This window comes from Beta vulgaris, chromosome 5 (assembly GCF_026745355.1).
Source record: "Beta vulgaris subsp. vulgaris cultivar EL10 chromosome 5, EL10.2, whole genome shotgun sequence".
In the NCBI taxonomy this organism is placed as follows: domain Eukaryota; kingdom Viridiplantae; phylum Streptophyta; class Magnoliopsida; order Caryophyllales; family Amaranthaceae; genus Beta; species Beta vulgaris.
Window position 1 is genome coordinate 7,182,049 of NC_079206.1, and position 27,159 is coordinate 7,209,207.

The window sequence follows — 27,159 nt, forward strand, 5'->3', positions numbered from 1 at the left end:
TGTTAGTTTTGGTGAATTTGTGCTTAAATTGTGGAAATTGAGGAGAGTCGTGAAAGTATGTGAAAAGTTGTGGATTTGTGCCCTTTTGGAGGTTTGATAGCAACATGGGTGTAACAGGTTCGAGTTGTAAGTTTATGGGTCTCACACAAGTTCCAAGGAGAGGTTGAGAGTGTGCCCTTGAGTAGTTCGAATGAAGGGAGTCACCGGAGGAGCATGAATCGCGATTTTGGCAGCAATTTGTGGTCAAATGCTGAGAGCTTACCGCAGATCGTAGCATGAGGTGCTGATTGCAGTACTGGGTGTTGATCGCGGTGGACGCGGGTTACGGTTTCTTAATATTATTTTCTCGGATGTTATTTTAGTTAGTTTTTGAAAAATACAAATACTTAGAATTGTTTTCTTTAGAAAATTATTACGTTATTATTGGTTTTTAACCCTAGTTCATTTTTTTTCAAACTTGGAGATTAAAGATTGAGTCGTTTTTGATCAGGTACTTGGATTATCTACCATTCAAGCAATCAAGTTTTACTCTTTCCTTTCTCTTTTGTCTATTAAATCATGTCTTCAATTATATTTATTGCTCTTATTGTTATGATTATTTAGTATTCTTTTTATCTAGGATTGAGTTGAACCCTAATATGGATTAATCATGTAAATTGTCTCTAATTCCCATGTTATTGAGTTATGTGCTTAGGGTTTGATGAGACTGTTCTTATTGTCAATTTTGCATCTTGATTTTGTCCTAGTTTTATATTATCAATGAAAGTTGGAGTTGAAATTAGGATCATTTGTTTGTTGCTAAATTGTACTTATTCTATTGAGTTCATCAACGAAAGTTGAGTCTTGATTTAGATAGTCTTGTCATTAATTTGAATTCTACCATTTTGGTGAGAAATTGTTTGACATTGGTTTCCAATGCTTCTGATTATGTGTGTAAACCATGGATTTTTACCATCACGAAAGTGGGTTCTAGGTTTTGATGAATGACTAAGGATTTAGTTTTAGTTCGCAGTTGTGCCTTATTGATGAGTCATAGAGAAGAGTACGATAGTCACATCTAAATGTGCAAATGTCGTGGCATGCGGGATCAGGCAAATTGTCTGCATGTACGTAGACGGCTTGAATCGAAGTTATGGATGTCAATCTTGCCTAAGCTATATATAATTGAATAACTGGGATGTGAGTTATGTTTTGATCAGTTCATATTAGTAATGATGCTTAAGCTTAGTGTTTTAAGTATCATATTTGTCAAAGTTTGTCATATATTGTTTTTAGTTTACTTATTATTAGTTTATAGATTCTTCTTGATATTTGAATTGTGTAGCTATTTCATAGTTTAAAATCAACTAGTGTTTAATCTTGCACCTTCCCGAATTGGACTCGTATGTGCTACGACACCGTTTCTTTATCGGTATTAAAATAAAACCCTAACATTGCCAGCCTTTTTTCCAAAGTCTCAATACACACATTTGCCGACATATACATTATTGACCCCATCGATTATCCATGATGCATTCGTGTCTCAGATTTGATTGGCATACATTAATCAAAACTGTTATAATTAACTTTTTCCAAATAAAAGTCTAGAGTTATATATCATTAATTGATTTAATTTAAGCTCCCTTTTCATAAAAAAAAAAAAACAACTTAGAGTTCTTTTAGATAGGTGTAAACAAGCAAAAATTTTAAGGCTACAGCTGCGAAGAATTCTCCCTAAAGAAAAGATGATGCAAATGAGCTAATGTACGTCAGAACAAAGTTATTTTATTTAACACTGAAAATTAAGCAACACAAAATGATCAACTTAATTATACTCTGGTAAATTAAACTCAAATTCTCAATCTACCCTTAATATTTAATCACAACTGTGTCTGTGAACTGTGCGTATCTCAGACAATTAAACATCGTCTGAAGTTCAAATCTTTTATATAAGCTCTAGACTCTATTCATGAATTCACAACGTCATGTGGATTGTCACATGGAAAATGAGAGATGACTGTATTTACAAACTAGACGATCAATTGATAATGTGTAGTTTCGTTTATGATTTATGCATAATTATTAATTATTAAGAAAAATATAGTTTTGTGAGATTTGTTCAATTTTACGTATATGAGTATATTTTTAAAACTACACAAAGGAATTTCCCAATAAAAAAAAAAAAAACTACACAAAGGAACGAATATAATATGATCCCATCCTTTTATTCTTGTGCAGGGCCTTGAGTTCACCTACAGGTCCACCATTATTATGATATTGTTTGATATGAGCTTAGCTCACATGAATTTATTTTTGAGTTCCTTCCGATAGGCCTCACACTATTATAGTTGACGAACTCTTATAAACTAGTTAACTCCTTTTCTTTCCAATGTGGGATTTGGGATCTATGTCCAACAAAGAGGACAAAATTCACAACTAAGCTCTAATATACCAAATAAAAGAAGTCTTGGGAACACCAAGTTCTTGATAGGAACCTAGCGGTATGCCAACTATCCACAAGGATCACCTCCAAGACAATCAACCAAACAATAAAACTCAAATAGGCCACAGATAATTCACCAAACAAGCAACCTAGCAGTCAACTAATAATGGACAACAACTAATAATCAAATGTAGAAGAATAAAATGCAATCAACACATACGAATTGTACGTGGAAAACCCCTTTGATGCGAAAAGTAAAAATCACGGGATTTTTGAGGAGTTCCACCCTTGTCACATTCTCTTATTATGATAAAATTGAGGGCAAAAGAACCTAACTCAGACATACAAAAGCTCACAACCCACCAACACTTCTATACGTAAGAGATATACAATTGAAAAATAAAAGATGAAAGAATATCCATCCCCAATTTTGCAGGTTCCGTCCGGCTGCAACTACGGACGAACCGGAGCTCAAAATGACAATACAACCGTTCATGATAGAGAATAATATTAGGATAATATTTTCTTCATTGTTTTAGGATATATTTTATATAGTTTCCTAACTATATTAGGATTCGGAAATTGATAGATTGCGTAAAACTCCATCTCTTTGGAGAGATTCCATTGATCAAATATAAAGGGTTCGCAATTTCCGAATCCTAATATAGTTAGAAAATTATACAAAATATATCCTAACACAATGAGAAAAATAATTATCCTAATATTATTCTATCAGTTCAAAATGAGGCTCTATGTGTCCCCAACAAACTGACAAAAAATCAGCACAATCCAACGATTAAAACTCCGGCAAATGACAATTTCGTGCAAGCTGTCCCGGAAAAACTGAGCTTATCTTCTCTCTTTCTCTCCTCTCTTTTTAAGTTTGTGTGTTCTTAATTTTCTTGTAGCTAACCTAACTCCTTAGGCCATAAACGTTCATAAAAAAAACACTTCAAAGCTTTTAAGATAAGCCAACACATTTACCCCTAAGTAGACTAAAAAACATAACCCAACATATTGAGCTCACAATTCACAAACACAAGATAAAAGACTTACTTGTACAACAAGTGAGCTGGACCTACAACCGTTCTAATTCTTTTAACTACCTTGTCAACTAGAATCTCACAATCCAAATAAAATACGCAACTTCTGTGAGGAGACAATACCCAAGTAACGAAACAGCAGCTTACCCAATTTAAAATGTGATAAATCAACCATCCTTTGAACCACATCAGGGGTTACCCTGGAAATATACAACTTAGAATTTGAGTGATTAGCATGAAGGTCAAGAGGTATATTAACACTCTTAGGGATTGATTGGTTCAAAATATTAAATGGAAAGGGAATAGAAAAGAATAAAGAAGAGTGAGGAAAGATAACAAAAATGGTTATCTTTATAGGTATTTGGTTCGAGTCATAAAATGAAAATAGACTGGTAACCATCATCATCAAATAATGCATTTTATTACTTGAGGGAGGGGGGAAATTAAAGGTAACAAATTCGGGAGTCCATTACCACCAAATAATGGTAATGGATAGATGAGTGGTTGAACCAAACAAAAAAAAAAAAAGCAGTAATTGATTCCATTTTTTGCCTCCCAAAAAATCATAAACCAAACGTGCTCTTAATATCTCCCTTACAGAAATCATCGCCAAATCATAGGTGAATCAATTTAGCAAGCCGCACCTCTGGTTTAAACTAAAATTAGCCTCGTTTTTTAAGTTAAAATCAGTAACGAGTCACCCTTAAAATATTATCCAAATGCCTATTTTCTTAGAAAATCCAACAAAACATACAACATTTCATTTTGATACACGTTACATGCTTACATATCTATTATGCCTAAGGAGTAAGGACTAACAAGTGACCCTTAAGATACAAAAGTTTCACCAATCTCAAAATAAATCATTCTAACACAAGTTATTATGCAAAGGTTATTATTCCATATATAACCTTATAGTTATACTTTGCCAAAACGTCTCCCTCTCGTCTGAAACGATGTTAATGCCTTTACAAACTCATCTTCTCCAAAATCAGGCCAAAGTGTATCTGTGAAGTACATCTCAGTATAAGCTGATTGCCATAGATAATAGTTACTAACTCGAATTTCGCCGCTTGTTCGAATGAGCAAATCAGGGGATGGCACATTGGTTACCTTTGTTTGAAGTTGTTGCTCGAACAAAGATTTGGTTATGTCTTCAGGTTGTAGGAGCCCATCTTTCACTTTCATAGCAATGCTTTGACATGCTTGTAGTATGTCATTCTGTCCACTGTAACTTATTGCTAATATAAGATGAATTTCAGTGTTGTCTTGAGTTTCTTCTTCTAGTTGTTTAATTTCTTTTTGTAGGGATTTTGGTAGTGAAGTTGTGTCTCCAATCACTGAAACTCGTCCTCCAAATCTGCGCATGAATCAATTATATATATTGTGGGTTGACGTCAAATTAAATATATTAAGTTCAAGGCGGATTGACAGTCAAATTTGAGATTTTGATATCAAACGACGGAAAAAATATCTTCTTTTCCACTTATTTATATAATTATCTGCGTAGTCAATTTTATTAGTTGATGATAAAATTATCAGTTACCCTATTTATTTATTTTTATAAAATAGGAAATTCGTTTAAATCTAATGATGTAGACCAATAATATTGAGTGACACATAGAATGATACATAAAAGTGCGTGAGACAGAAGATTGAACTCAAAATAAGATATTAAATTCGATATATTTATTGAAATATAAGATAATATGATTATTTGAGAGGTGACCTTAAGTCTTACCTACGACATTTTCGTCTTAGATAATACTTCAAAGCTCCTTCAAAAAGCTCGAACAAGAATTCAACTTCCTCCTGTATACAACAATAACAACATCAAGTTATATTCTGATCATATCTAACATGGTGTAACATGATCATATCTAAGATAATATGATTATTGTAATAGTCTGATCATATCTAAGATAATATGATTATTGTAATAGTCTGATCATATCTAACATGATGAAACACTTGCATCTTCAATCAAGTAATATTATTCTCAATATTGAATATCTTCACATTTATAGTAGTGGGGCTTATATATTTACCGTTACCTATAAAAGTAACGATTCTAGTTTTAAATTGACTCTATCTAAATTGATCATAGCTTATCGATTCTAAACTAAAATATGAGAATAGTTATAGTATACCTGGGTGTACCATGAACAAGACTATTTTCTCCAAATGAGCAAAATGAGCGAATGAGCAAAATGAACAAATGAGCAAACATTTCTACTCATTTAAGAAAATGAGCAAACACTCTTATTACAAAATGAGCAAAATGAATAAATGATTAAATGAGCAAAATGCTCATATGAGCAAATTTAGTGTCAAATGAGCACCTGAAGTTTTAATTTATTACAAAAATACCCCTGAATATGATACATTCGGGTGTACCATGAGTGAACTCCTAAAATATGAAGTCATTTTTGTAGAACGTGAAAAGAACGAGAAAGCAATAAAGAAACTCACTCTAGGGCGAAGCCAATTCTCGGAAGAGAACAAAAAAAGCGAGAGGATTGGAATATTAAACCTGCGACACAAAGGAAGAAACACCCCTAAAGTCCCAAGTGCAGCCTCATAGCCCTCAACAGATGCAAGTCCTCTGTCCTTTGCCCACCTCCTATTTCCATCCAATATGACGGCCAAATGCTCCGGCATTCGCTCTCGCCGGAGCCCCTTTGGTAGCTCACCACCAATGTTCGCCTTACTATCATCCTTATTGAATAATTTTTCCTGTAAAAACATGTTAACAAATGCGTGTTTATCTAATTGTTCATGTTTTTTATTTAGAAACAGGAACAATGGAATGGTTAAAATCCAGCTTGGGATTATTGCTGTGATTATTGACCATATCTTTTGCAACAAAATCATTGTTTGTACTTTGTAGAGTAGTGGAAATTAGTGGGATTTCAACGTTGGTTGTAATATATATATTTCTAGATCAACTAATGATATGCATAAATATATATACGTAAGGTCTTCCAATTGCTATACATGCATGATTAATATTACAATTAGCGTACGTTTTGAGCTTAATTAGGTTACTTTTCAAGCACACTATTAGTGTGTATTAGTGGTCGAATCAACCATATGACATTAATTGGACTCTCACTAGTACGTCACAAGGATAAGATGCTACTAACCATTATATTAGTAGAGAATATTTCTATATATTCTAGTAATATTGAAATATTTTCTCCAACATTTTGTGTATTATTTATGTTCCCGTTGTTTTATGATCTATTGGTTGGGTAAAAAGTTTTTGAAAAATTTAAATATAAAGTGATAGATCATAGTGATAATAGCAACCAATAAGAAATAGTAACATACAAGTAGTATACAAAAAGTGGGATATAATATTCTAATTCAACCTAATATCATCAAAGATAAGAATGTGGTATCAAATTTTTTTTGTACCAGAATGTAACATATTTTAGTACCACTTGAACATCTTTTTAGTATCACCAAGAGTCGAATGGTACCGTACACAAATTTGTCTTCTAATATCATGAGAACATTTCTTAGTATGGCGAGAACATGTATATTACTACCACCGAGATCCTTTATGCTTTTCACCAAAAAAAAAATCCTTTATGCTAATATGGATGTACATAGAAGAGAAGGAAAATTATACTACCTCCGTTTCAAATTAATTGTTACACTTTGACATTTTACACCATTCACAAATTGCACTTTAGACCCTCGTTTGTGATTTATACGTGAATAAAAACATAGTCATGTGGGATCTTGTTAGATTCGTATTAGTATGTATTTTATTAATATGTAGTTTTTATATTTTTTACAAATACAAAATTAGAGATATAAAGGCTCAAAGTAGTGCATCGGCATGCGTGAAAAGTGTAAGTATAACAATTAATTTGAAACGGAGGTAGTAATTTAGCTAGACTGAGTTACTTAAGTAGACGGAAAATAAATTTCGAAGAGTTACTTTAATAAAGATGGTTTGGTAGTTAATTATCTCGCGACTCGCGGGATTAGGTAAGCAATTTCCTACATATTGTGGGAAGGAGATTTTTCTAGTATTAGTAAGTTTCATTTTTTCTGTTTCATCATTTATTTTTAGAGAAGGTATTGTGTCAGACTGGTCTGACACAATACAACTGGTCGGAGCACTTCAGTTAGAAGCACTTGGGTTTCAGTTGATCTTCATTTTTTTCCAGTTGGTTTCTGATTTTTTTCAGTTGGTCTTCATTTTTTTTCAGTTGGTCATCATTTAGTTGATGTTTTTCAGTTGGTTATTGTTTTTGTTTCAGTTGAGTTTATGTGTTATTTCAGTTGAGTTTATTCCATTTTCAATTGGGTTTTGATTATTTTCAGTTGATTATTGTTTTTTAAGAAGCACTTGTCTTTCAGTTGGTCTTCTTTTTTTCCAGTTGGTCTTCATTTTTTTTTCCAGTTGGTTTTTAATTGTTTTCAGTCGGTCTTCATTTTCTTCAGTTGTTCTTCATTTAGTTGATTTTTTTCAATTGGTTATTGTTTTTGTTTCAATTGAGTTTATGTGTTATTTCAGTTGAGTTTATTCCATAATCTGTTGGGTTTTGATTCTTTTCAGTTGATTATTGTTTTCTTTTAGTTGGGTATTGTTTTCTTTCAGTTGGGTTTTATATGGTTTCATTTGGATATGATTTTGTTTCAGTTGAAAATTAAAAGAAATAACAAAAAGAAAAAAAATAAAATATGAAAATTAAAAAAAAGGAAAGAAAGTAAACTCCCTGTAACTCACGAATATTATTCATCAGTTTATCACCATTCACGGACATGGACATCGACATCGACATCAACCAATGCAACTATCAACATCAACCAATGCAACTATCATCATCAATGAAGCTATGATCATATATCATCAACCATTTGATCAACATCATAAGAATTAGAATTGAAAGCAATAACTCGCATCGAATCAGGGTAGAGAATTGAGCAAGAATCGAGCAAGAAAAGGAGACTATCGTTCGAAGTTGTTGCTGCAGTTTGTCGGTCGTTGTCGCCATCGTCATCGTCGTCATCAACGAGAGTAGCAGCAGGACGTCATCAGTCGATCATCGCCATGAGTGGCGGCTGGGATGAAGCAGGAAGACGACAGTGAAAATAAGATGGAGCCGCGAGCCGTTCTCGCAGATTCGTCCGACGAACATATTGGGTCAGACGGTCTGACCCAATAGTTTCACTTATTTTTATCTTGTGAACCAAACAACTCATCAACCTTAGCTTGCACTTTTTAATAAGCTCACTTTTCGTGTTTTCTTTCGTCAATCAAACAACCATTCATTAATTAGTTGAAATTCTATAAAACACCCACATGAGCTATCCAACATTGAACAAGAGTACAGAAATAAATTAGTCCAATTAAAAAATTTCAGGATTTACTTCTAGTATATATTACCAATTGGTTTTCGGATGAAAACTTATGTGCTTGTACTTTTCTAGTATGTGCAACCCAGGTCTATGTAATAACAACTAATGGAACTTGGCAAATTCATTATAAGATTTAAGATTGAAAATTAAGCAACTTAAAATGCTCAACTAAGTTAATGCTAAACAGTTAAGCATATATAGGTTCGATTTCAAATCTAAGCTCTAGACTTTATCTACAAATTCAATGTCATGTGTTTTTTCACATGGAAATAAAGAGGTGAATGTATCTACACACAAGCAAGCAAGACGAATAGACGATCAATTAATGTGTATTTTTCTTCAGGATTTGTATAATTGATGTGATGAGGGAAACTTGAACCTCAAGTTGTTTATAAACGTTCTGAAGTGATATTATTACACATTTTACTGAAAACGACATTAACTTTCGTAAGCAAAAATTATGGCGATCTTTACGGATATGAGTTGTGCAAATGTTGTCCTGTTCTATTGGAGCAGTCATCAACTCATCATCATAGCTACTTGTTCGGACTATTCATTTCAACTCAAGTACCCGTGCCGGATCCTTGATAATCGGCCATGGGTGAGACACTTCGCCGCTTCAATTGGGACAAAAAAATTGAAAAACGTTTATAAAATATATGAGTCGGACACTTAGACACATACCCGTGTCCGAGCAACATAGGTGACTAGCAACTTAGCGAGTGTGCATAGATATTAAGCTAATATTATTTGTCTAAAAATATTAAGATTTGTTGTTCCACTTAATTTCCTCTTTAAAGAAAAAGAAAATTAGTATTTAAAGCTTAACGCTATTACGTGTTTAAAACTGAACTTTTACTAATTAAATACTCATTGATAATCCCGTATTTTGGACAAATTTCATAATTGACTATATAGAAAAAATTATAATACAGGATCATCTCATAAAATATGCGGAGATTGATTGAGTGATCCTAACTCCTAAGGGTTGTCAACCCTCTTATTATTGAATTTTCATTGATTAGGAATACATTAAAAAATTAATTTTATATCACTTCTCCCCTCATCTATTACATACATATCAATATTATATTTTAATGTGTCTAATTTGATTGGCAACCCTAAGGGTTACTCAAACATTTTACTGTCCATATTTGTTCTATATGGTGACATTAATTATACAGGATCATCCCATATAATAATCCGCATCCGTTCATATTTGTTCTTCCTCGATTTCCAGACTTCCTTTGTCTAGAAGAGATTCAAACACCTTCGTTCTTCATTGTCTACAATGACTGTTGCTGCAAAGGGATGTTAGATCCCCGTCTAAAATTGGATAACAGGGTGAACATTCAATGGCAAAATTTTAGATATTCTTTGCATATGTAAAGTCATACAGGGATTTTGATGACAAAAAGCCTATTGTTCAAATTTGAGTGAAAAACACAAGATCCAATCTCTAAGATACAGAAACACGACGAGCATTCATCGATTGTTGTCTCCCTTCTATGTTCTCTATAGCTTAGACTTGGGGTGAAGGGGTCGTTTCAGAAGTACCTGATGACGATTCCATTTCCAATTCATATCGTTTCATAAACTTCGTAGCTTCCCTTGTCATCAACGCTCCACCATCTAAGTTGTTGGCATAGCCGCTGTCTAAGGGTCTCCGGTGAAGAATTGAACTATAGTTTGCTTCAACTCTCACTACAATTAACTGTTCAAGTCGTCATCGAACTCAATGAACGGTTCTTTGGGTACATTTAGATTAAGTTTCTGTGTATTCCATCCGGCCTCCTCGAGCAACTCCATGAAACTGTCAAATCTTTGCTCCAAATTTATCAAGCTTTCCTCCAATGCTTTAATAACGTCAACAGAATGATCCCAATGTTCATGGAGCCAGTAAGCCTGCCATACACTTTGCAAGACTGACAAACTTGTAGCACCTACCTGTATTGAATTTTTTTCTTAGTTGAACTTAAATACCACAAATTAGCATAGAAATCGATTGTACAAAAACGTACCTTGAAAGAGACTAAAACCTCGAAATCTCTCGTTTGCCAATTATGTACTGTAAGCACATATTTCTCCTTAGTGTAAAGTTTCAAGATCTTCACCTGTTGTAAAAGCATACGTAGAGAGTGAGAGATTTCACTCATTATTATAAATCTAACATAGGACTTGAGATTAGGGAAAAGAAATTTATATTAATAACTGAACAAAATTAGTATTTTCTAGTTAACATCTAGCATGACATAGAAACCTAACTTTGAACATAAAATAGGTGATCGAGCACATCCAGATTACCACCGATTGTATTATTTTTCTTTAGTTATTCATTATCTAGCAGACAATCACTGCTTATTGGACCATGGCTCAATTAGGAATAACCTCTCTACAGTCACATGGTTAAGAGTGCACACATCGGATCCTCTCTAGTACGGGGTAGTGCAAGAACCTCTTCAGAGGCGTTGGGATTATATTGACGCTCCAGTTGGTGCAAGTTGCAACATACTTCTATAGAGGAAAACCATAATCCAAACAGTACTGTGATCGTGAAGTGCTTAGTAAGAAAAGATTTTTTCAGATTTGTTCAAATGATGACACCATGATCTACAAGGATTTAGTAATTGGTTGCAATCATATCTTCAATCAACATAAATTAAATCAAAACCACAATCATCATGAATGCCTGTCTCATATGTGACTACTTATTAATTTAGGAATTTATAAAATTTGTAGGATAAGGAAGACTAAATCAATACCATGGAAGACGACTTCTCAACAGCAATCACCTCACTAAAAGGAACACCAAAGATCATTCGCGGTCTTAGGAACCTCTGCCACACTAAAATGTTTTCTTCTCTATTGCAATCAATGCATCCTGGAATAAGATATGCAAAGTGGATGTGTTAAAGATGTTCTGTGTTTTTTGTATAAAGGACAAATAATTTTAATATCCTCCGGCCTCCACAAAAAAAAATGAAAAGAGAGTCTGAGCCACAACTATTCAACGTTAAAAAATTATAGAAGAAGATATTACCAAGAGCTCTGGAATGCAACACGTGCGCTTTCGCCAAAATACGAGCACGTTTGAGATTTATCTGTTGCTCACATGGAGAAAACTGTGAGATTATACGCATATAGAGCTTCTACTTTCAGTAGTAGCAAACAGTTTCACTTGGCAAGAACACAATATTATACTTGATGGTCATTTAGTAAATCATGGTTTCCGTGGAAAGAGCAGTATTTAGAAGATATTATTACCGTTTTGAATTGCAGGACTGATAGAGATTGATAACGTAGCCAAAGGTGAAAAAGGCGTATGCTCATCCATGTGGATAACAAAGCAGGATATGATTTCACCAGGCCCGGTGTATCCTACATTATACGTAAAATTTACAGTCAGTTACACCCAATTACAATTTTGTTACGAGTCCAATTTAGATCCACAGATTAAGTCACTTACCAGAATGAATATACCTAAAGCCAGCCCAATAAATTGAGCACCAACTTCCCATACTTCCTCCTGCCGTACATGATTAAAAATTAAGAGCTTGACTATTTATCACCATAATACACCACTTGAAATATTGTTCTACGACATGGCTAAGTTTGTCCGACAATGAAATAAGAGAGATTAGATTCCGGGAGAGAGAGAGACAGATATTAAGAATTAGGTGTTTGGCAAGTCATACAAAAGCAGTACAAAAGCAGCATATTTCACCCAACAGTAGTATCTAACTCTTGAACTCAAGCAATACAAAAGTAGAAAATATGCCTCTATGTCAGATGTAAAACAATCATAAATTAAGTTCTAAACATATAGAACAAAAAATACAAATCCTGTTAGTAAGGCAGTTGATATGATCATACGACAATGAGCAAGAGTTGGCTGAACTATTCTCGATACATCAAAAGCTGTAAGTCCGAGTCTATTACATACCTTAGCTGATACATCTCCAAGGTTTCCTACCATTGCAAAATGATTCTGAATCACCCGGAATGAAGGATCTTTTAGGCCTCTAGCAACAGCCTGTTCTAGATAACTCAGAAGACAAATTAGTCAATCATCAACAAGATATTTGTAACGAAAAAAATAATAATCAACAACATATGAAGTAGAAACCCTGAGAATTATGAAAAATATAGTAAATGGGAGGCAAAGAACAGATGCAGGGAATGAGGTACCTTAGCAAGATTTCCAAGAGACGCAAGTGGCAGGAAATATGCCGGATACAGCTGAGTGGTAATATCAAAAATGCTGCATACACATTGAAAAGCATTATGATTCCTTGAAATTTGCAGATACTCGGACTTTACAGGAAAAAAAAAAAACTCATCTAAAACTCACCTTCCAGCACTGCCAATGAAGTCGGCATACATTCGCCATTGTTTTGGGTCATCATCAAACAGATTTCCAAACCGTCCACCTGTATAAAAGAAACTTTTTAACTGGTAACAGATATTCAATTAAAGAAGTGCATCCCTCATTCTTCTTCATAATTTCAGACCAATGATTAGTCGGCCAACAGCTCCAATGCCATCCTTTGACACCCATCTGTACAAGGAGAGAAACTGCTAGTGTCCAATCATGGGAATTAATGCCATTAGCTCCAACCAATATAAGGAATTAAAACAAGGAAAAATTCATACGAATTATTCTAATTTGGGTAATCTTCCCATAATAATTCCAACTATGGGTTGTTTTCGAAATTTTTTACTATGAGGGGTGCCTCCCCAAAATAAACTCAAGTCACCCATAACTTATTTACCTAGTTGTTTTTTCTTTTGTTTTTCCAATTATTCTTCCTTCTTCACTCTCCTTCCTGCTGCCCAGCCAACCACAGCTTGGCACATTATCTTTTCACCTTCTAAACCAGTTTTATCAAGTCAACCAAATCACTTTGAGAGAGCACTCCCATATTTGCGATTATTATGAGAATACTGGCCGTAATTTGAAATTTTTCCTATGAATTTTTCGTTAAAAAAATGCCAAATCACATTGAAAGACAGATCCAAGTCATCCAACAGACAGAGCAAGAGATTTTAGTCCCAAGTTCTGGGTGTTGGATCCTCCCCACCCTGCCCGGACCCAATCTTTTTTTGCCTTTTGTGGTGGAGAACAGCTCGAGACTTTCAAACCATATGACACAAATTTCCAAGGATTAGCAATCACCTTATTGCAGCAGCAGATGCCGCAGCCGCACTTCCTGAGAAAGAACCGACACCAACTGCCTGCATTATTATCATGTTATTTCATGAAAATGACAAGGAACCTGATAAAGTATAGCTACCACAAAAGAAAACAAAAAAAGAAGAGGTTGATCTTACTATGTCCTCTATCAGACAATCAATACAGCAGAACATCACTTATGTAAATGATAATATGCTTCTTAGTAGCTAAAACGATGTAATCAAAGTTCAGAATTAACCGCAGCAATTCCATATCACGTTTTGAAAATAGCCATTAGTTTCTATACATCTCTATCAAACATAGAAGCAAAAAAAAGCCATCTATTGCAACTAGAGATCTATCCTTGCCCTATTGGACACCAGCCTATTTTGAGCCTTAAGGGTATGATTGGATGAATCTATTTCTTTCCAAACTTTACGGATCCCAATAATGACTAGTGTCTTGGTCTAGGTTTTCTCAGGTACGGTATAGGTTCTGTTTTCGTTACCCAATCAAGTTTAGAGTATACAAAAAAGACACGTAGACTTATCCTTAATCCTACACACAACATTAAACAAAACCTCCGTCAATAAAGGGGTTCAACCAAATCAGACCTTGCCTCTTTTCTCCATCACGCTCACTCTCTTACCTCACCAAGTCAAGTGGCTCATGAGACATACAATTGTAATACAACTATGAATTATGATGTTGTGTGGCCAGCCCTATTAGTTGTATTCCCTTGCCAAAAAAAGGTTATACATTAGTTTCGTTGTGCATTATATAAATATTACAAATAGGCGAAAAAGGCGGAAATGAGTAAGTGAAGGACCCGTTTTAGATCCTAGACGCAAAAGAGTATAGTTCCAATGGTATGGGCAAAGGTCGTACTTTCTTAGACCTTGTATTTGTAGGCTATAAGTCCAGGTAGGGATAGTTCTAGATCAAATAAATCAAAAATATGGATACAGGCCCTATTATCCTTACCCATTGACTTTCCTAATTGCAACACACTTCAAGCACATTATACTTAATAAGTCTTGAGAAGGGAGAAGAAGGGAAGCGGATGACCTCTTCTGGTAGCAAATCAAATAAAGGAAATCACTTACAATGAGGACAAAAAAAACCAAAAAATGTAGTATCAGATGCATTCGAGGAAGATAGAGACTACTAATTACTATATAACATACTTTGCTAATTGCGATCCACACCGACATGAATACGGTCATACGTCAGTCCCAAGGGTTTCTATTTCTTCCCAGACTCTTTATTAAGACTCATTATTAGAAGACAAGTACATATCTAAGTCCAATTAAGTAGATAACTGAAGTGAACAGCCAAGTTTGATAGACATGCCTTAAGTAAGCTTGATGTAACCAAGGCATTACACATCCATCCAGTGACATTGGTAGGGAACTGCCATAACATATAATCCAAATAATCATCGGATACTGATTCTGCAGAAAGATAGAAAGAACTTCAAACAGCAGCCGATATCCATTATTCATACATAGAGCAACAATAAAGTAAACCGCATCCATTCTCTTAATAGCAGTCTAGATGGGTACCAAACTACCAACAAGAAAGAAAAGTCCGAAAAAATAAAGCATACAATTTGAGAAATAATGAATAAATACTATTACTACCTGGAAATCCAGCAGGCAAAATGAAATCTTTAATGCTATCAGGAAGCCAGTTCAAGTTGGTAACAAAATCTGGATTGTGCAGCTTATCATTTACAGTATTGTATTGCTCAAGCAGTGTTTGCTTACTTGACTCTCCATCCAGAATATACCTGCTTCCAGCATGAGATTCAGTATATGGCAGATTAAACACAACTTTTTTTAAAAAAAAATATTGAATTTCTGGGGTTATGCATAAAGCAGCAAATACTTCCCTCTTAGTACTATCAGTCTTATGAATATTTAGGCAAACCAATTGTTTTGGAGAAAGATTTAAAAAACACGAAATCAGGTGGACTTACAATAATTAATCGTAAGGCCAGGTCCCTTTTTTATATTTAGGGGTGATTCCATACTAATCATATGTCTTACAATTGATTGTTTCCTTCCCGTCTCAAACTCTCAACTAAGACATCTAGATTTTATAAATAATAAAATCTACTCTCTCTTAGAATCTGATGGCACCCACAAAAAGAAAAACTTAGATTTGGGGATTAAGAGTTTGTTTGGTTGGGTGTAAAACATTGTCCCGGAAAAGTGGTTTTCCCATTTTCCTTTGTTTGATTTGTGAAGGGTGGAAAACAGTTTCCAATTGGTGAAGAACACTTTGATTCTCAAAATAAAGGGAGACCACAATTTTCCTCCCATCCATCCTACCCCTTTTCAGATACATTCTTCCTTTTATCTCTACCTTTTCATGCAAGGAACCAAACAACGGAAAGCTAAGCTACAATTATGTTCTCCATAGAAAATGTTTTCCGTCCAACTTAACTCTCCTCTAAACCGTGCACGCCATCAAGGCTCAAGCCCATCTAGCTTAGTTGGTAAAGTATTGTGGGGTTGGTACTTGGTACCTAAGACCTGGGATCGAATCCCGTCTACATAACTGCGCTTAGTCACTCATTTACACCCAAAAAGAACTCTCGCCTAAACAGATATATCATATGATAAAAACATAATAGTAGTAATTAGAATCATACAACAAAGTAGTAGTACAAAAAACAACCATCTTTAGTTACAGTCATGGCATTTACTCACTTGCAAAACAATTAAGACAGCAAAAAAAGGAAATTCCCAAAAAAAAAAAGTGGCAAAAAACACACCTCTTGGAAGCGCCATTGCTGTATCTCTCCACCAAAATCAGAGAAGATGAACTTTGATCCCTGTAAAAATTAGAGTAATTGAATCATACAACAAAATGCTGAATTGGGTAAGTTGTAATTGTACAATAAGTATGAAATTAGCAAAGATAGAGAGAAAGAAAAGGTACCCATCAGAGAAAAATTCATCATCTTCTGAGTCTTGAGAATTGGACGAAGAAGAGAAAGAGCAAGAATGAAAGTTGGGTGATTTCTTCAACAAATAATGCTTAGAATATCTGCTAAAACCCAATACTGAGATTGAGGAATGAAGGATGCAAGACATTTTGCTTCTCAATTACTCCTATTTTGCTGGTGTATTTATGTTAATGTTTGTGTACTTGTGTAGTTTGTGTTTGGCTAATGTTTCCAATTGTCAGCCTTCTTCTTGTGTTTGACATTAGATGACCATTGACCAATACTTAACTAAAATAATAAGTACAAATTCCAACCATTTTGCCTGTTTATAGGTGGAAAATTAAATTGACCTACTTTAGGAATTTCAGCATATAAAGTTTGTTATATTAAATAATAATTGAAAGTTTGTATGATTGTGGATGAATTGGTCAAAGTTTGAATTATTTTAATTAATAATTCATATTGAAATGGATTTTTTATGGAAAAATTAATTTAGGAGAGTAGGGTTTTACTTGATATTTTATTAGATTCTTAATAGATGAATTATATTAAAATTAATATAATGAGCGCTTCTCTCTTCTCTCCCCTCTCTCCTCTCTAGTCTCTACTTTCAAAACCCTAGCCTCCATTGTTGATTTTTAAAGGGGCTTCCATCGGTTTTTACCGTTGGAAAGCCCCCATCTTTGTTTTTTATTTGTTTTTAGGTTTCCAATAACGATTTCTCCCTCGAAAGAAAGGGTTTTTGATCTCCTTCGTAAGAAAAGGTTTTTCGATTTCCTTCGTAAGAAAAGGTTTTTCGATTTCCTTCGAAAGACAAGGTTTTTCGACCTCCTTCGAAAGACAGGGTTTTCTCCTCTTTTAGAGGGGGAATTCCTACAGGTTTCAATCCGGGATACTAGATCTAATGGATTGCCGTGAAATTATTTTGTTGGTGAAGAATTATGCGGGATCACAAAGGTTCTCAATTTTTCGAATACGGTCAGATGAATCCGACGGAAATCATCCTCACGACTACAAGGGATCGTTAGATTGTCTCTCCAACAAGGCTGTATTTTCCAGCGATATAAGCGGGAGATGTTCCACATTGCAAGATTTGTTTGACGATCGTAGTTTTTATGAAGGAAATTTTTGTTTGATTCAACTTATGTATTTGTTTGATTCGATTGCTTATGTAGATGTCGTATGACTTTTTATTAATATCAAAAAAATATATATATTAAAATTAATATTATTGGATGTTAATTTTGACCAAATTTAATCATTACTTTTTTGGGATTTCGATTAGTGACACACTTTGACTTTAACACTATTAAATATTAATACACATCATGTTGACAATATTTTTTATATATAGAAAAAATAATAATATAAAAATATTGTTGGATTTGTTACAATGAATATGTTGATAATAACATTTTTTTTAGTTTCTAGAAGTATATGATTAGACATATTAATAAAATGTGCGTTGGTAAACGTAAAAGTCAAAATGTGTCACTTATTGAGAAATGAAGAAGCAATATGTGAAGATATATGTCTTAAATGGTCAATGTAGTTGTTGTCGTAAGAGTCCTCGAATATTTGCTAACGTGTTTAGCAAAGGTGAGACTCTCTAGTTGTGTCGTTCTTGTTCACCCCCGTTGCCAAAAAAAAGATAAATGTCATTATTTTGTTTGTATGGGAGTTAATCTCAATATGTTATCAAAATATTATTTTCTTATAATTTTTAAAATATTTCGTCAGTTCTAAATTGGAACCTTTTCCTATTTGAAAGTTCTACATTACTTGAAACTTTCTCTTATTTGGTCATATTTTCTCCTATCTCTAATCTATCATATAGGTCTCGTCTTTTTTATATCTCAATCTCTGTCTTTTTCACATGACTTTCTTGAATAATATGCTAAGGGATGATGTTGCAATGATAGTAAAGCATATGTAATTAAATATGTTAATGGTCAAATAGTTGTATAATGACAAGTGTACCTAGTTAATATGATACATATATTAAATTATTAACGAAGTATATATATCTTCCTCGATGATAGTAAAAAAGTTCTCACAAGGATTATACACAACATCCATAGACTACTAAGGGCATATATTAGTAACCCTATTTGCTTCCTCTTGGGGGTTATTTTTGCCCATTCATTAAGTGACCACGTTGCAAGGGATAAAAGATGGTTGATCCAATTGGTAAATTACCCACTACTAACAGAAATTTATCGTGGAGTGGAATCCCACCCAACATTAACAACTAAAGGAGAATATTTGATTAATATATTAAAAGTGAGTAATCTACCCATATCATGGTAGCAATTAAAGGAGTCATAGTCCCTTCTAAAGCTAAGATGTCATTAAAGCACATGACAATATGATTTAAGTCCAAGATCTCAGTAATTAGCATGTCAAAGTTTCCAAACAATTTGAAACAAAAGCATAGGATATGGTCACCCTACTTGATAAAGCAACATACATGTAAAATGGAAAATCTCCGGAAGGAGAGGCTATACAAAGTACAAACAACATTCTTGTTGAATTACAATGAAGCGTATGAATCAGTAATGTATATTGCTCAAATCATTCTCTCATTTACTAACGAGGCTATTGGATACTACAAAAAATAATTTACCACTGCACTCCCGACTCAACCTAGAAAACGAAGAAACCTTCTGCCCAACCTACACTAACAACGAAGCAAAACGGGTTCATGCCCTTTCCTAGCACTGCACTGTGTACTACAATGGCAGAAACTTTCCACATAAAATTGGCTACCAAAATTGGTACTGAAACAATGCTCGCCGACTCAATCAGCTGAACTTGCTTTTGCTTCTTTACGATTTACCTCGACAATTCTCTGATATTCTTTCTCACTGGCAGCAACTAAACTTTTGACACTGTCAAAGGTGGTAAGCCGAATACTGCAACCAGAAAACATTCAACAGTTACCACATAATGAGGGTTATAGGGAGAATCCTGTACATTCCACTAAGCATTAATGTCTATTTCTATTTGATGATTTACTTTGTGAGTAGATTAAATTTTTATGGGGTCGAGGTAACTGAGTTTGATCAATCCGAAGATGAAAGGTATTATTTGCTGGGACAGAGAGAATTTAGACATAAAGCAGCAAGCTTTGAAGAACGCATTTTAAATACAATAGAAAGAAGAAACAATGACGATCAATTACCTGCTGCTTGGTAAGGTTTTCAAAGCATTGGGGACAAATCCTCTATATAATCCAACCCAGCCATCACGCTCCAAAATGCCTTCATAGTACAAAGAGAGTAAACAGTATCATATGGGGCAGTAACTTTAACAAAGTCGAGGAAAGTTTGCAGATAAATACTTCACATTACTGACAAGATGAGATTTGGAATAAAACACAGTCAAAATTTGTTCATTAAAATCTAGTCAACTATGCCTGCAAGTACTGGAATCGAATCGACACACATTGAAGTAGATCTTACTGAAGCCTGTAGTATAACATCAACTAGTGCTCATGCATCATTATCTCATTACAACCTACAGAAAATTAGATAGATAGGAGCTAAACAACTTATCTTATCTACAGCACTTTACCAATCAAACAAACCTTTGGCCAAGCACATGATTTGGATGAAGCTCACTAAGTTGATCATCAATATATATAACAAATGTACAGTTAACTGAAACTATAGAAAAAACAGGTCATTTGATTGTATCAAGTACTATCTGCGGCTACATTAGCTGTCACAGTAATTGTTCAAATCACGCTTAGTATTATTTATGGACAGAGGTAGTAGACAGATATATCTAGGACTCGAAGGAACATTGATTCCAAGAAAACTAATTTTCTCACTTCTCCCTGCTGGGGTTTGTCAAGGAGTGAAATTTTTTCTTCGATCAAATATACTACTGTCCTTCCGCAGTCTACTCCTCTCCTGATACCGGAGAATTAATGACTATTCATCTATATAAGAAAGCCACATTTTCACCACATTCATTACCTTCCTCTTCCTCTTACATTCTTTTCTATTTTTTCTTGGTAAGGACTAAGGAACCAAACAAAAAAGTTAAAGCTGATTTCCATTAAAATATAACTTCCAATGAATACAAAATTCCCTTCAAAATGTTCTCCGCAAAACCAAACATAAGCTCTGAACTCCCCAGATCACATGGACATGAACTGTTACAGAAGAAATCACAGCGAGAGAGTTTGCATCTCACTTTCTCAGTTTCCCATAGATCCGGCAATTAATCAAACATCAATGACTATATCCATCACAATTAATATATTTTACTTGGAACTTGGATCAAAACGGTACCTGCAAAGGCATCAAGGACTGTCTTGTAAGGTGTACCCCTCATCTGCATTTGTCTTCTTATGGTATCTAAAGGATAGCATGTGAGTGTAGCAAACGTGGCTGACACCAGAGCTGTTACCAAGGATGTTTCGGGCCTGTTCTGGTACTTCTCTGGCAAAGACTTCTTCACCCTGATAGTTCAAAGAAGTGCATCCCATGTTAACTGGAGATACTGCTATTGTATCCTCCATCACGAGAGGCAAAAGAGAGTACCAGCAAAAAAAGCTCACAAGTCAAAAATGCAGAAGTTCACAGCAATATAGGGTGCTATTCCAATAAGAGACGGTCCAAGACCATTGTAGAAAGAAGCAATGCCTTCCTCCTTTAGCATGTTTAAGGCTACCTGCAAGTACCTTGATGGATTTAGTTTTATGAAATCTCAACCTCCTCATTACAAACACAACCAGATTAGCAGACTTACCTGAGACATGGTTCTGTAACCAGGCTCAACTGCTAATCTTAGCCTCAGGACATCTAGAGGATATGTCACCTAAAAAGACAGAATCATGTCTAAGCATCCATTCAAAATCCTTTCAAAGAAGGGCCGCCACATTTCTATAAAACTTCATCTCTATATCCAGATTAAACTAGTAGCAACTCACGCTAGTTCTGGAAATGTTTTCAAATTTAAAATTAAAGGGTGATGCTAACTGCTACAGACCATAATGATCTTATACAAGCTATTCAAAGTCGCATTCTTCAAAATAATGTTAATATGACAAAGGGGAATTTCGTTAGGTAAAGAGATTATGATTCTAGTACATAAACTTCAGAAATCCTGCTACTCAAGATAACTTACAAGAGTTGATGTCATGCCAGCACAGGCACCAGCTGCTAGTCTTCCCCAAACTGATAGTTCACCGTCGTTTCCCCGAAATAATTTCTGAAGATTCCCAGCATAATGTACATCAAGTAACCTAAAAGACCTTTGACTATAGCAATGACAACAAATGGTTCAAGTATCACCTTGTAACTCTCGTAAGCAAATAGTTGTACTGCACTGTAAGGTATGATACGTATCACCTGTAAGTGGTAAATATTTAATGTACTGCATTAGAAGAAGGCAACAATGACAGCTCAGGCAATAAGCAACAGTTTCTGTCAATGAAACACATAACCTGAGGAAGGTTGCCTTTCCAGTAACCTCTAACACCTTCCTCCTTTCCTATCACAGTTATTGCCTGCAAATAAAATTCAAAGCATACATGAATTAAAGGTGAGACGAAGTCTCCAGTTCCCAAGAGACGAAGATAAACTTAAGAAAGCATTCAAGCTACATTCCATCCCCTTCAAATGCACCCCAATTCTATATATTAGCCAGTTTCTAACCAGAATCCACTGTTCAAGATAGATTTTGCACCAGGATGCACCTCAAATATTATTAAAGGAATTGCTCATTTAGCTGTGAGCTTGAACAGGATTCTTCTGATCAAGGGATTGCTTGTTCATTTGGAACAAAATCAAAGATTTACTACTCTTCAACATTTATATTACAATGGACTAGATAAATTTGCCAATAAATCAGCATCTGATATTACTTGTTGAGAAGTAACCCATCCTAGTTGCATACTGAATTAAGGGTCAATAGGAAATCTCTCCTTCATTATAGGGATAAGGCTGCCTATATTCATCCACTTATGACCTTACCCCACATGTAGGCCTCTTTTGAGGCATCAAGGTAACCTTGATGTGTATGTTGAGCATAGTACCATCATATCCACCTAGTCATATTCTTATGATAGCAAATAATGTTAATATGCCTGGTCATACACAAGCACAAAGTGCGTTCTGGGTAAATGCATCATTTAGTCAAAAAATCTCAAGGACTATGCCAATGAAGGTTACGAATGTCGAATATTGGGGATAATTTCAGCAACAAAAATGCTTCAATATCTACAAAGCATAATCAAGAATTGAATATCTTGTACAATGCAGTCTTTCGAGAAAACCAAATGCAACATGCAACATTAAATTGCCAAATTAAACCTAACTGAAATACTGAAAAGGCTTAAATTTTCTCTAGCAGAATGCTTGTGAAGCCAATAAACACAAATAGAGGCATTACCAAACTGGAAGGTTAAATATACGGATAACACCTAGTAAAAAGAATGCAATGAGTAAAAATGAGCAAGGACGGGATACAAAATTTCAGAAAAAAGGAAAACAAACCTCAAAAAACCCCATAGCCTTTTTTGCACTTTCTTGGCCTACTCGCACCCCATGAGTCTGCAAGGCATATAGGCAGTGAGCAACAATTGAAAGCAAATTAGCATTCCAATAATCAAATATCAACCCTCTATAAAATATGAATGTGAACTGATAAAGAGAGTCTATTGTAGAAATAGTAATGAGTTGTACAGCAGAAAATTTCTCATTTCCATCGAACTTTTTTAGATTTAAGTACATCATATAAATCTTAGCCTAAACTCTATGACCAATTAAAATGGTATCTCTAGCAGAAAGAACGAAAATTGTAGGCCAGTGGCGGATAGACAGCAGGACATAGAGACAGAAAAGGAGAATTGTTTGGAAGACAAAATATTATCCATGTCCTGTGAAGGAGATGAAGTAGCACTTGGTGCAAGTAGTGTTTCACAACTAAAGTTAGTCTACAACTATCGACATCAGCACCTTCACTTTGGACATGATAGATTGTTGGTCTGGAATCAGTTTGCATAAAATTGACACAGTAAGAGGAAGCGACCCATGTTACAATTATCATAGTATGAATAGAGAAGGGGTGATAAGTGAAACTAATAACGAACTTATTGGTTCCACAAGAAGGGAAGCAGAACCTTCAACCCTTTGCTGAATCTAGCATAATAGATGTCAGATTAGCTTCAGAAACCTTTTTGCTATCAAAGACAATCACCAAGGATTTCTTCATGTCAAATACTCCCTCCATTTTTTTTTTTATCATTCTCACTTAGAATCTTGACGCTATTCATATATAGAAAGAATCTTCTCAATTTTTTTCAATTTATAAGAAAAAATATAGTCATGTGGGATCTTATTTGATTCGTCTCAATTAGTACTTTATTAATAATCAATCGTTATAATTTTTACATATATATAATGAAAAATATTTAAGTTCAAAGATGTGCATTGGAAGACACCGCACAAGAAAGTGAGAAAGATAAAAAAAACAAAAACAGAGGGAGTATTGCTTATTCTCTTAAATCCTCCCCAGTAGCCGGAGATTTTCCACATGATCTTTCACTGAGCTCTGTTTTTTATGACTTTTGAATAATTAATCTACAAATTCATTTTCCCCTCAAAAGAAATCTATAAATTTATTTTAAACCCTTCCGATAACTATGTCCGAAATTCACAGAAGTTCATTCACATTTCTCAACAAAAGTTCGAGCATAGTTTCAAAGTAAGATGAGGTCTTGCTGCTTTTTAAGATATGAGCAGCAAGCTTATTCAGATTGTACTAACAGCATACATGAAAACAAGCACAACAAGGGTTAACTATACTACCTGATTAGTAAGTAATGATAGCATAAGTTAATAATCAATATCTCATAAGAATGCAGTTTTCAAAGATACTCATTCGTGATTCGTCAGAACAGGATGCTCTTGAGCATAACGCCAAGATTACTTTAAGAACAAATCTATTCCTATCTTTATATATATCAGCACTAATATATTGTGTTATTCCATCACATAACACCTACCATGATCCCCAAAACACAACTTCACCTTAAAAAATAATATGATCATATTGCATTGCTTTATGAAGGTGAGATTCATGCCATACAGTAAAAACAGCTAAAATCTTGCAATAATTCTCATGAACAAAATTTCCATTTGCTCCAATAAAATCAGGCAGTTTATTTAGCAGAACTTATAATCATCTGAACAGCCTTTCAATTAGTCAACAACGTGAAACAACACCAATAAAAATTGACAACTAATCTTATTTATTAATCAATGTATAAAATTTCAACTATACAACTGCCTTAAATACATAATATGCTTCACCAATAAAACGTCAAATCATCAATTTCCCAACCATAAAACAAATATTTTTATAAATGGGTACCGACAAAAACACACCAAAATTGTATCAATATTTCATTTTTTTCAGGAGCTGCTACTACAATTAAAAAAGGAAGAAAAAATAAAGGACCCAATATCAATCAATTCTTGAACAAAAAACATGAAATTCTGACAAATCATCATATACCCATAAAACATGAACCAATAAAATGCATTCAAAACACAATCTTATAAATTATTATGAATATAATCAAACTTAGTTGGTAAAGTCTTGTCGGGGTGATATCCAAGACCTGTGATCGAATCCCGTCTCTAATAACTTGCACCCAATAGTCCAAAATTATAATATCTTCAAAAAAAAAACAAACACAATTAGAAATTCCCAAAATTTTAACCTGCATAAGAAGCTTAATTCGATCAAGTGGGGCAGTAAAAGTCTTGGCAGCAGCACCAGCAATAGCACCCGCAGCAAAAAGTGCAACATCTTTAGGAATAAGCGCCACAATTGCAAGTGGGTGTTGCAGAAATTGGTCAGTTGTAGGTTCTAATTCTCTCTCCTCTTTTTTCCCCACCATTGAAATACAAGCAAACCCAGAATTAAAACATCTGGGTTTGAAATTGGTGTACTTTAAATCAGTGAATTCGATTGCAGGAGAAGTTGCATTGTATGTTTCGAGGGTGGGAATTGCGAGAAAGGCTAGAGAAGTTTGATTTGAGTTCATCTTTGGATGTAGTTGAATTTAGAGGAAATTGAGAAACTGAGTGTTAATTTGTTGAAATTTAGAATTTTGGGTGAGGAATGAAGATAAGGTAAGAACTAATAAGGTTAGTTGCAAGGAGGGAAGAGGAAGAGGAAGAGGGTGAAGAAATAGAGGGAAAGATGGTCACACTTTGGAATTATGTCATTTTATTCTAGACTAGATGTATTAAGAAATTGGGATTGTTTACAACTCACAAATCTAATTACTATTTAATAACCATAACCATCTTTTATAAGGAAAAATGATGTAAACGAGATTTGATTTTAGATCTAAGATATCAGGCCGTCTTCTAATATTTTACTTCTTTGTGTAAATAACACATGTTCTATAAGACAACATTATTTTCTAAATAACCATCTTTTGTTCTAATTATTGTCAAAAACAACATAAATTATTTGTCTAACCATCTTTGGTCAAACCAAAGAAACTTTTTCGTTTTCTTTTTATTTTCAACTTTTGAGAATTTTGTTTACTTTTGTTACACAACTTTTTAGAATGCTTGTATGGATAATTTAATATTTTCATATACTTCTATTTTTTTATTGCATCATGTGGTTTGGACACAAAAAACAAGAAAAGAGAAGCGAGAGTGAGAACGGACATAAATACCCTTAATTACTATAGGTAGGCTAGATAATTAGATGAGTTGGATGGATAAGTCAAAAGGGTAATAAGAAGGTTAATTTGGCCTAAAAAGTTTACCATATTAGAAAATGGTGCAACTTAAAAGATTGGTAGCCATAAAAGAAAAGTGGCGCGATTAAAAAAATAGAGGAAATATAACTTTTACCTAAATTTTTTACTTTTATTTAAATAATAGATGTTCTAATTGTCAGATCGTTTTTTGCATGACTTAGCATTACTTTTATCATAAATTAAATTTATCAATCACTACTATGAATAGTTTGGTTTAAGAAAATAACTTTTGTTTTTTCAGAGAGGTCTCAATACCTCTGGACAGTATGGATGTGTGAGTGTGATAAATTTACTAATATGTAGTGATTAACAAGAGACTTTTATAAAAGGGTATAATGTAGTGATTGATAAAGAATGGGTGATGCAAGTTAGAATAAAGTGATT

The 27,159-nt window shown here is 34.1% G+C and overlaps 3 protein-coding genes across 6 annotated transcripts; all 3 read right to left on the reverse strand.

The window, feature by feature from the left end:
• Positions 1 to 4,253: 4,253 nt before the first annotated feature.
• On the reverse strand, positions 4,254 to 6,376 carry LOC125497359 (cis-prenyltransferase 4, chloroplastic-like). Its single transcript, XM_048643913.2, has 3 exons — positions 5,938 to 6,376; positions 5,207 to 5,277; positions 4,254 to 4,825 (listed from the first exon to the last, which is right to left on the reverse strand). The coding sequence occupies exons 1-3, from the start codon at positions 6,337 to 6,339 to the stop codon at positions 4,384 to 4,386; spliced, it is 915 nt and encodes a 304-aa protein (XP_048499870.1). The 5' UTR covers positions 6,340 to 6,376; the 3' UTR covers positions 4,254 to 4,383.
• Positions 6,377 to 10,189: 3,813 nt separating this feature from the next.
• LOC104892479 (protein root UVB sensitive 5) lies at positions 10,190 to 17,223 on the reverse strand. Of its 4 annotated transcripts, none has more exons than XM_057394932.1 (15): positions 16,967 to 17,218; positions 16,800 to 16,859; positions 15,661 to 15,809; positions 15,367 to 15,471; positions 14,021 to 14,075; positions 13,356 to 13,402; positions 13,196 to 13,274; positions 13,033 to 13,105; positions 12,788 to 12,877; positions 12,311 to 12,370; positions 12,109 to 12,222; positions 11,885 to 11,945; positions 11,607 to 11,725; positions 10,866 to 10,958; positions 10,190 to 10,787 (listed from the first exon to the last, which is right to left on the reverse strand). In XM_057394932.1, the coding sequence occupies exons 1-15, from the start codon at positions 17,119 to 17,121 to the stop codon at positions 10,683 to 10,685; spliced, it is 1,365 nt and encodes a 454-aa protein (XP_057250915.1). In that variant the 5' UTR covers positions 17,122 to 17,218; the 3' UTR covers positions 10,190 to 10,682. The 4 variants fall into 4 exon arrangements, with proteins under 4 accessions (XP_057250915.1, XP_057250914.1, XP_048501016.1 ...); XM_057394931.1 differs by having other exon boundaries at positions 10,190 to 10,791; positions 16,967 to 17,210; XM_048645059.2 differs by lacking the exon at positions 15,367 to 15,471 and having other exon boundaries at positions 10,190 to 10,791; positions 13,356 to 13,419; positions 14,021 to 14,079; positions 16,967 to 17,211.
• A 2,203-nt stretch (positions 17,224 to 19,426) lies between these two features.
• On the reverse strand, positions 19,427 to 26,226 carry LOC104892480 (probable envelope ADP,ATP carrier protein, chloroplastic). Its single transcript, XM_010678429.4, has 10 exons — positions 25,714 to 26,226; positions 23,483 to 23,539; positions 22,432 to 22,494; positions 22,280 to 22,336; positions 22,113 to 22,196; positions 21,735 to 21,803; positions 21,544 to 21,656; positions 21,275 to 21,444; positions 20,158 to 20,236; positions 19,427 to 19,888 (listed from the first exon to the last, which is right to left on the reverse strand). Exons 1-10 carry the CDS (start codon positions 26,038 to 26,040, stop codon positions 19,774 to 19,776), a joined length of 1,134 nt encoding a protein of 377 aa, XP_010676731.1. The 5' UTR covers positions 26,041 to 26,226; the 3' UTR covers positions 19,427 to 19,773.
• Between the last annotated feature and the right edge of the window lie 933 nt (positions 26,227 to 27,159).